General features: G+C 40.8%; 1 protein-coding gene across 1 annotated transcript; it reads right to left on the bottom strand.

Moving 5' to 3' along the window:
- Positions 1–3,238: 3,238 nt before the first annotated feature.
- Positions 3,239–4,168, bottom strand: LOC308259652 (olfactory receptor 4B1-like; the record flags this gene model as incomplete). Its single annotated transcript, XM_080690818.1, has 1 exon — positions 3,239–4,168. The coding sequence occupies one exon, from the start codon at positions 4,166–4,168 to the stop codon at positions 3,239–3,241; it is 930 nt and encodes a 309-aa protein (XP_080546944.1).
- Positions 4,169–10,707: the final 6,539 nt, after the last annotated feature.

Genomic DNA, 10,707 nt, shown 5'->3' with positions numbered 1-10,707 from the left:
GTTAGGCCGGAGCTGGGGCCAGTGAGGCCGGCATCGGAACCTGCCGTGAGGCAAGGCTGGTGCTGAGGCTTCCGAGGCCGGGATCGGAGCCTGCCGTGAGGCAAGGCCAGTACAGGGGCCTCCGAGGCCAGGATAACAGCCTGCCAAAGGGTTAGACTGGTGCTGGGGCCAGTGAGGCCAGCATCGGAGCCTGCCATGAGGCGAGGCCAGCATTGGAGTCTGCCGTGAGGTATGGCCAGTGCTGGGGCCCCCTAGGCCGGGAGCGGAACCTGCCGAGGGGTTAGGCCAGTGCTGGGGCCAACAAAGCCGGCATTGGAGCCTGCTGTGAGGCTAGGCTGGTGCTGGGGCCTCCGAGGCCGGGATTGGAATCCTGCCAAGGGGTTAGGCCGGTGCAGGGGCCAATGGCCAGCATCGGAGCCTGTCATGAGGCAAGGCCACTCATGCGGCCTCCAAGGCCAGGACCGAAGCCAGCTGAGGGGTTAGGCCGATGTAGGGGCCAGCAAGACCAGAACCGGGGCCTCCCATGAGGCAAGGCCGCTGCTTGAGCCAGCGAGGTCTGGATCAGTCCACTGAGTAGCCAGGCCACTACTGGGGCCTTCAAGAGTAAGATCGGTACTTGCAACGCAGCATGCACAGAGAAATATCGCAGAAAATATAAATCAGACGCTTCTCTTAATCAGCAATAACTAGGAGGAAAGGGGCAACAGGAAGAGGTTGAGCTATAGAAAGGGCCCTATATTGAAGCAACTAATGTGACCAATCGGAGGGTATGTAATAGTGGAGGACAGAGCCTCTTTAAAACGCAGGAGGTACATAAACAAATGTATCAAAGTTAATCACCAAAAAAGCGTGGGATGGAGGGAGGGGGAGGGAATGGGATGGGGGCTGGAGGAGGGCTAATTGGATGATGTGTGCTTGTATATCCTCTCAAGACTTGTACTCCAATGTGATTGATATATGACTACAATGCACCAATTTAAAAAATAAAATAATTAATTAAAAAATAATAATACAAAAAAGAATATTACTTACTAAATAAAAAGAACACACTATTGTAACCAAAATCAAACAAGTTTTAAAAACATGATGTAAAGTGACAAAAACCAGGTATAAGCCAGACATGATGGTGCATGCTTGTAATTCCAGTACTTGGGAGGCTGAGACAAAAAGGTCACAGATTTGTAGCCAGCCTCAGCAACTTAATGAGGCCCTCCACCACTTAGTAAGACCCTGTTTCAAAATAAGAAATAGGGCTGGGGTGTAACTTAGAGCTAGATCCCAGGGTTCAATTACCAACACCAAAAAATAAAAAAGAACAAATAATCCAATCAAAAAATGGGAAACTGAACTTAATAGACAATTCAGGAAAGAAGAAATTCAAATGGCCAATAAATGCATGAAAAAATGTTCAATATCATTGGCAATCAGAGAGATGCAAATCAAAACCACCCTGAGATTTCACCTAACTCCACTAGAATGGCTATCATTCAAAACACAAACAACAACAAATGCTGGCGAGGATGTGAAGTGGGAACCCTAAAACACTGCTAGTAGGATTGCAAATTAGTGCAACTACTTTGAAAAACAGTATGGAGAATCCTCAGAAAAATGGGAACAAATTTAGCATTTGACCCAGCAATACCACTTCTGGGTATCTACCCAAAATTCAAACCAAACTACCAAACTAATGCATGTGTATCTATGTTCATAGCTGCACAATTCACCATTGCCAAACTATGATTCCAGCCAAGATATCCATCAATGGATGAATGGATTACAAAACTATGGGATATGTACACAATGGAATTTTACTCAGCCATTAAAAAAAATACAATTACATCATTTTCAGGGAAATGGATGGAACTGGAGGGCATTATGCTAAGCAAGATTAGTCAGTCGCAAAAAGTAAGAAATCGGACAATATGTGAAAGCTAAGTTGAATGGGTCAAAGGAGGAACTCCAGGTGAAAAAGGAGATCCTAATGAGGAGTAAACAAGGCAACCTAACTCAGGGGATGGGATGGGGGGGAAAAGGAAACACTCTAAAGCACATGATGTACTTAAACATATAGATATCAAACACTAAGCCAATCATGGGACGGAGGGTTGGGGAGGTAATGAGGTGGGGATTGCCGGGGGGCAGGGGTAGGCTGACTGGGTGATGTGTGCATGGATGTCTGCACAAGTTTTTTTTAACCCATTATGATGTATGAATACAATGCACCAATAAAAAATAAAAATAAATAAAATAAATAATAAGTGGAAATTCTGGTACAAAAGGAATCTAAACAAATGATGACGGTAGAAATTAAATCAGTGTCTTCTGGAAGAATTAATTATTTTGAATTTAGAATGTCTCTTTTGCCCTTGTGGAAACAAGAAAGCAATGTTGTAAGTGGGGCTTGATTGCTAAAGAGGGGCTCCTGGGTGTGTGGCCTTGGACATTCATTACATATGGTACCTACTTCTCTCTCGCCCGCTGCTCAGACTCATTCTCTGTGTCGCTCGCTCTTTCCCTCAGCTTCCAACCTCAGTGCCTTGAGCTATGCAGCTACTGGCCTCACATTTCTGAGATAGTACAAATATTCTGCATCTTGATAGGGAGGCTGGTTGCCCAGATATACAAACTCTTAAAACCATTGGATTGTTCACTTAACATCTTTAATAGCAGTTTTCTCATATTTTTCTCCCAGAGATATTTGCATTCCAACATTTCCTCTCTTACTTATGAAATAGAGCTCCTATCATGGGATTTGAAGCATAACAATCAGGTGTATGGGAGGAGGGCACCAAATGAAGTAAAGAAGAGTCCTCAGAGCCCTCCACCAAGACTACACTTGTAAGGACACAAGGCAAAACTTGAACTATTGTCTTCATGTGTGATGATCTCTCCACATACCTTGGCAAGCTGACACCAAAGACAAAGAGACAAAAGCCTAGGTCCATTGCTAAGAGATGACATTGGATTCCATCCCAGGGGATCTGTCCCTCCCTCTATACACTTTGCACTAGAGACTACTGGAGATGAGTTGCAGAGCATCCCATAGTGAACATACTCAATAATGACAACTATGACAGGATTAGAAATGATACCAGGGAGTAAAGGCGACTCAATAAAAAGACAATAAAAATGGTGAATAGGCTGACTTTTGCTCTATTTCTTCACAGTTGACTCAAATCAGATCGGTCTTTCTTTAGTCATCCTCTTCAGAGCACTTCTTTGCTTCATGTGTTCATTTTTATTCCACCCTGAAGTTGATTCTCTTGCTCCACAGCTTCCTGATAGCACTTTTCACCTCTGCATTTCTGAGTGTGTAGATGATGGGGTTCAGCATGGGGGTGATGACCGTGTAGAACACAGCCACCAGTTTGTCCTCAGTGTAGGTGGAGGCAGGTCGCAAGTAGAGGAAGATGGCAGGTCCAAAGAACAAGACGACCACCGTGATGTGAGAGGCACAAGTAGAGAGAGCTTTGCGCCTCCCCTCTGCAGAATGGTTCCGCAGGTGGACCAGGATGACAACATAAGAGGACACCAAGAACAGGAAGGAGAAGACAGAGAACAATCCACTGTTGACAAACATAATAATCCCTACCACAAACGTGTCAGTACAAGCATTCTTGAATAAAGGATGGAGGTCACAGAAGTAGTGGTCAATCACGTTGGGACCACAGAAGGGCAATGGGATAGTGATGAGAATCTGAATTATGGAGTGAAAGAAGCCCCCCAGCCAAGAGCCAGCCACTAAACGGTGGCACACAGGCCGGCTCATGATTGCTGTGTAGTTCAGGGGTTTGCAGATGGCCACGTAGCGGTCGTAGGCCATCACTGAGAGCAGGAGGATCTCAGTAACTCCAAAGAAGTGAAAGAAGAATATCTGAGTCATGCAGCCCTTAAATGAGATGGTTTTGACCTTGGCCAGCAAGTCAGTTATGAATTTAGGGACCACAGTAGAGGAGTAACAGATCTCCACCAGGGACAGGTAGCTGAGGAAGAAGTACATGGGGGAGCGCAGACTCTTACTGACACTGACCGTCAGGACGATGGTGCCGTTTCCCAGCAGCGTGGCCAGGTACACGGGAAGAAACAGCACGAAGCACACTCTCTGCACCTCAGGATCCTGGAAAAGGCCCATGATGATCAGCTCAGTCACGTTGTTTGTGCTGCCCATGGATTCCCTTCAAGTGTGCTGAACACCAGGAACTGGGACGCCTGCAAGAAAGCAAACATAAGTCCACATCACTTTAGAGAGTGTGAGCCAATTACAGTATGCTTACTACTCAATGGTTCATTTAGCTGATATGGAATTATTGAACATTAAATATTAGCAAACTAATACTTAAAATTAGTTAATTTACTCTTATTAAAATTGAAGTTGGCTACTTCCGGGAAGATGGCGACCGAGAAAAGCGGGGCTTAAGAACCCCGCTAACAACCAATCTCTATTACCACAAAATCAATGCCTTTCATAGCCAGAAAACACCATCACCAGAGAAACAAAAAATCACCAGCCCCAGAGAGGACGGGGGTCTCATAACAGAGCTCAGAGCCACAGAGGAGATACGCTGGCCTCACGGCCAAGAACGCGGCATCAGCGCCTTACTGCCTGCGGCAGCGGTGAATTCACCAGACGGCTACAGCTACAGACCAACGCACTCTACAGCTCACCAGGCTCCAGAGAGGAGCGGCGGACAGCCAGCCAAGGTGAGCTGCTGCGGAAGAGCCCGGACAGCGAGCTGAGGTGAGCCGCTGCAGAAGAGCCCAGCGGGATTCGGCAGAGTATTCGGCGCAAGGAGCATCTTAAAGCTCCCAGTGGCTGGGCTCAGCAAATGCTGCAGGGACTCAGAGTGGAGTTCAAAAACAGAGAAGAAATACGCCAGCCTTGCGGCCGAGGGCGTGGCAGCGGCGCCATATTGCCACCTGCGGCAGCGGCAGCAGCGAATTCACTGAGTCCACTACAGCTCCATCTGCGTACTCAACAACAGTGAGTCAAATTGCATGCCCCAGAGGAGAAATCCCAGTACTGACTCCCAGGGACTTGACCCAGTGGGGGAGTGGTGGTGGCAGAGATATCACACCATAGGAGAACGTGCAACCTGGCACCCCCCATAATCTAAAGCAGCCTCTATTGACTCCCTGGGTCTGAGACTTTGCAATACAACCCAGTAAAGGAGTAGTGGTGACTGAGATACCACAGACTCGAGATCCATAGCACCTTAAATGAAGTTGTAGTGACCCAAGGGAAGAACCCAGAGAAGGCACAAACTCCCAAAATCATGGGAAAGAGGAATAACAATGAAGCAATGAATGCCCACTATCCCACAACATCAGAACCCAATAAAACAGAAATTCAAAGATTTCTAGAAGATCAAATGAGGAAAATAACTGTAGAAATAATAGAGGTGTTTCGAAAAGAATTCAGAGAGAGCCAAAAAGAGATAAAGGATGCAATTAATGAAGTAAAAACCTCAATTCAAAGTACAAACAACCGATTAGACCACATGGAGAATAGAATCTCACTCTTAGAAGATGAGTAATCCAAAAATGAACGCATAGTTTCTAATCTAGAAAAAAAACATCCGACAGCAGGAATCTGATATTGAAGAAATATGGGCCCATTTTAAGAGAGCTAACCTAAGAATAATTGGAATAGAGGAGAGAAAAGAAGGTGAAACGAAAGGGATCAACAATATCTTCAAGGAAGTAATAGCAGAAAATTTTCCACACTTACAGCAAGAGGTCGATACACAGGTCCAGGAAACCTATAGAACTCCCTTTAGACAGGATCAGAGAAGAGGATCCCCACACCACATAATTGTCAAAATGACCAATGTGGAAGCCAAGCAGAGAATCTTAAAGGCAACAAAAACAAAGGGCCAAGTGACATTCAGAGGCAAACCAATTAGAATCACTCCAGACTTCCCAAACCAAGTCATGAGAGCCCGAAGGGCTTGGAGTAACATATTCCAAACTCTGAAAGAAAACAACTTCCAGCCAAAAATTTCCTACCCAGAAAAACTTTCTATCAAATTAGATGGAGAAATAAGAAGCTTCCATGACAAACAGAAACTGAAGGAATTTATATCTTCAAAACCAGCACTAGAGAAAATACTCAAAGAGCTTAACTACAAAGAAGAAATAGGTAACACACACCAGAACCAGAGAAACAAGATTTTCCATCCAACAGACAACTAACATTGATTATCTTTGGATATTCATTATTTATGTTAGTCTTATACCTATCTCTAAATTGTATTGTTTGCTTTTATTGTTAACTTTTAGGATTTCTAGTTGGAATATTAATATACCTTCAGATATAACATTTGGAAATATTTTATCCCATTCTATCAGTAACTTTTAGCTCTGTTTACATTGTCTTTGGATATAAAATATTTTTTAGGGAGTTTTTATACCTTTTTGTTGCCTATGCCATTGAAATCATATCCAAGAAATCACTGCCAATTTCAATGTTGTGAGGTTATATGACCCAGATTTTCTTCTAAAAGTTTATAGTATTAAGATTTATATTTAGGTCTTTTATCTATTTTGATTTAATATTTGTATATGGGATTAGGTAAGGGTCCAATTTTATTCTTTTTCATGTAATTATTATTTTTCAACAATATTTAGTTAAAAGATAATTATTTCCTCCACCAAATGTTCGTGGAAACCTTTTCAAAAATAACTTGACAATATATGGAAGAATGTATCTCTAGGCTTTTATTTAACTCCAATGGTTTATTTATCTGCCTCTGGAACAGTATTACACTGTTTCAATTATTATAGCTTTATATGGTTTTAAATTAGAAAATATATATCTTCTAGCTTTGTTCTTTTTCGAGATCGTTTTGGGTATCTAGAGTCCATATTCCATATTAGGATAGATTTTTTCCTGAAAAATAAATATATAAATATATGATAGTTTTACCTAAAAAAAGAAAAAAAATATTCTCTGGTAAGAAAGAAAGCAAAATGAAATATTAAAATGTTATCTTTAAGTTATCAAAAGCTTGGTATCAGACAAATGAAACTGTTATGTGAGATTATCATTTTTAATTTTGAATAAATTGCACTTTGGGGAAAACTGAACTTACTTGGTTTTCCCTATCTTTTCACTGTTACTTTCACACTATCTGCCACCTAAACTATTGAAAGGTAACAAACTCAAAGAGCTTGGCCTCTGGGAACATGTTATGGCTGCTCAGTACCAGTTGTGGTTCCAGATTGTTGTCTCCAGCAATGAAAATGATGATAGGAGTAGGGATTTCTCTCTAAGTCACATACCTGGAATAAATACTCTCTGAGAAACTCTTATTTAAACACTCAGCAGGCCAGGCGTGGTGGCGAATGCTTGTAATCCCGGGGTTTGGAGGCGGAGACAGGAGGATCTTGCATGTTCAAAGCCAGCCTCACTGGCATAAGAGACTCTGTTTCCAAATAAAAATGTAAAATAGGTCTGGAAGTGTGGCCCGGAAGTAGAAGGGTTTCCAAGAACCCCAGTATCATCAAAAAAAAAAAAACACTCAGCATATTTCCCAAGAGAAATATAGACCACAGTACATACTTTGAGCTAGTCATTTAACTCAAAATAATATTCTCTAGATGAACTTGTCCCCATTGAAAATGTTACCATATATGATTCATAACAAAAAAATAAAAATATGAACAATTAATCACAAAACATAGCTCTATATTTTCCCCTTCTATCTGATTTTGTAATGAAATCTTTGAGAAGCGTACTCTTTTTACTAATTTGTTTCTAGTGACAAATGATAACACTTGGTTTTGATCTATGTATACTCTGTAGAAAAATTCAATCAAGTTAATTAATATATCTTTAATTTTATCAATATATCATCTTTAGTGTTTATCATAAGCATAAAAATCTGTTCTTTTAACTGAATAGACACTTCACAAAAGAAGAAATACAAATGGCCAATATATATGTGTAAAAATGTTCAACATCATTAACAATCAGGGAGACACAAATCAGAACTATACTGAGTTTCTACTAACTCCAACTAGAGTGGCAATCACCAAAAAGTAAAACAACAAATAATGCTGGTGAAGATGTGAGAAGATAGGGATTCTTCATATACTGAGTTTCTATCTAACCCCAACTACAGTGGCAATCATCAAGAAGTCAAACAACAATAAATGCTGGTGAAGCTGTGAGAAGACAGGAACTCTTCTACAGTGCTGGTGGGTTCTCATATTGGGGCAGCTACTGTGGAAATCAGTGTGGAGATTCCTCAGAAAACTGGGAATCTATTTATCTACCATATGATTCAGCTGTATCACTCCTGGATATCTTTACAAAGGGACTGAAATCAGAATATCATAGTGATACATACACATCCATGTTTATAGCAGACAATTCACAATAGCCAAATTAAGGAACCAACTTAGGTGTCTATCAAAACATTAATGGATTGCCGGGCGTGGTGGCGCACGCTTGTAATCCCCGCGCTTGGGAGGCGGAGACAGGAGGATCACGCAGGTTCGAAGCCAGCCGCGCTGGCATAAGAGACCCTGTTTCAAAAATATAAAATAGGTCTGGGAGCGTAGCCCGGAGGTAGAAGGGCTTCCAGGAACCCCAGTACCACCAAAAAAAAAAAAAAAACATTAATGGATTACAAAATTATTGGATACACACACACACACACAGTAGAATTCTACTGAGCAATAAAGGAGAACAAAGTGATGTCATTTTCAGGGAAATGGGTGGACCTGAAGAACAATATGTAAGTGAGATTAGCCAGTTACAGAAAGTGAAGAGTGATATATTTTCTATCATATTCAGAAGCTAGGGAGAAAGACTTTAAAATTCTGACATAGGTGATAGTATTAGACTGTGCACACACACAAAAATTCTAAAACTTTTTAGCAGTGACAAAAAACATAAACAAAGACATTATCAGGATAATAAAATGTGGGAAACTTTAAAATATATATTACAAGAGTTAATAACCCACTATAAAGAAAATATTCAAGTTTATAAGAAATAAACATGCATGCTAGTAAAAAGTGACCAAATTTTATAAATAGGCAATTCACAGAAAACTAGGTAAAATGATCAGTGTACATGTGGAAGGCAACTATGCTGCATGAACAACCAAGTAAATGCCCATCCGACATAATAAGTACTACTCTTAGCTATAAGTAAAAGATAGCCCTTGAGAAATTAGTGAGAGTAAAACACCATATGAACTTTATTCCTGTAGTAGTGAAAGTCTTCATCTGTTTGCCATCTGTTTTGTATTAATTCTTCTCTCTACTATCCCACTTACCTGTTCCTACTATGTGTCCAATTTAGTTGGTGAGGAATATTTCCTCTTTCCCATAGTGCTGCCACACCTAGAAACACATGGAGAAAAGATAACCTGCATATAGAAAATACTCTTAAGGCAACCTGCCATGCATCAGACCAGACTATAATGATAGAATACAGACAATGCCTAGAGAGAACTTAGCCCTCAGAAAGTGAAGTAATGGACCCTCTACCCTTAGTAAATACTATATAGAACCTCATGAAATACAAAATTATAAGGAATTCTTTTTGTTTAATATACTTTTATTGGTGCATTGTAATTATACCTCATAATGAGATTCACAGCAATAGAAATATACAGGCACATGGTCCCCAGTGTGTTTCCCTTTGGATCTCAGCCTACTCCCTCCCCACCCCTATACACAGCAGTGAGATTGATATTGATAATCTCATGTTTGCACATAGGATTATTTGAACTGATTTCTTTATCAGTTTCCTTTTCACTCCACCTTTCTCCCTTAATCCCCTTCTCCTAGTATACTAAAATATTCCCTCATATACTTGAAGTTCTTTTTATTTCCCAATTTCTCTCTAGCTTCCACATATAAGAGAAAACAATAACTTTGCCCACGAGACAACTCAAGATGGACAAAAGACCTAGAAATTAGACAAAAGACTTTGTAATTCCTAGAAGAGAGCATAGGACCAACTCTCCAACATATAAGCACTGACAGAGATTTTCTCAGTCAGACCCAAAGTTCAAGAAGTAAAACTGAGGATGAATAAATGGAATGGCATTAAATTTAAAGGGTTCTGTGCAGTGAAAGAGCTCATCAAGAGTGTATAAAGCCTACAGAATAGGAGGAGATATTTGATATCTACGCCTCTGGTAGAGGACTAATATTTAGAATAATATAAAGAATTTTAAAAACTTAACAATTAAGGACATTCAAAATCACCAACTTTATGCTATGAATATTTTACTGACATAAAATTTATCAATTCAATTCATTGGCAACCCCCAAAGGTGATCAAAATTAACACCTCATTTCTCATTTTACAAGTAAACACTATTGGCACTAACGAGAAATTTTAAGGTTCCCAACATCCTATGGCTTCATAGAAACTTTGCACTTTACCTCAAGTCACATCACCTACCTTTAGCTCAGAAGAGCTGGCATGACTTTTCTCTGCCTCAGAACAAGAGGACCTGGTGGATTTCAAATACTCAGGTACTCCAATTCATCAGGAAGTTAGCCACTCTGCTGGAATAGACCATAACTTGAGGACATGTCCTGATATGGAGAAAGTGCAGTGGGAAATAACACTGGATTCCTCCCTAATCCTTGAGGTCTCTGGCCTAAGGTGACTTCCCAGTAGATTTCTCACTGAAAACCCCAATCAACAAAATCCAGGACACTGTTTCCCAGCTAAGCCAT

The sequence above is a fragment of the Muscardinus avellanarius genome, assembly GCF_963383645.1.
Source record: "Muscardinus avellanarius genome assembly, chromosome: 1".
In the NCBI taxonomy this organism is placed as follows: domain Eukaryota; kingdom Metazoa; phylum Chordata; class Mammalia; order Rodentia; family Gliridae; genus Muscardinus; species Muscardinus avellanarius.
This window is presented reverse-complemented; position numbering and strand designations above follow the sequence as displayed.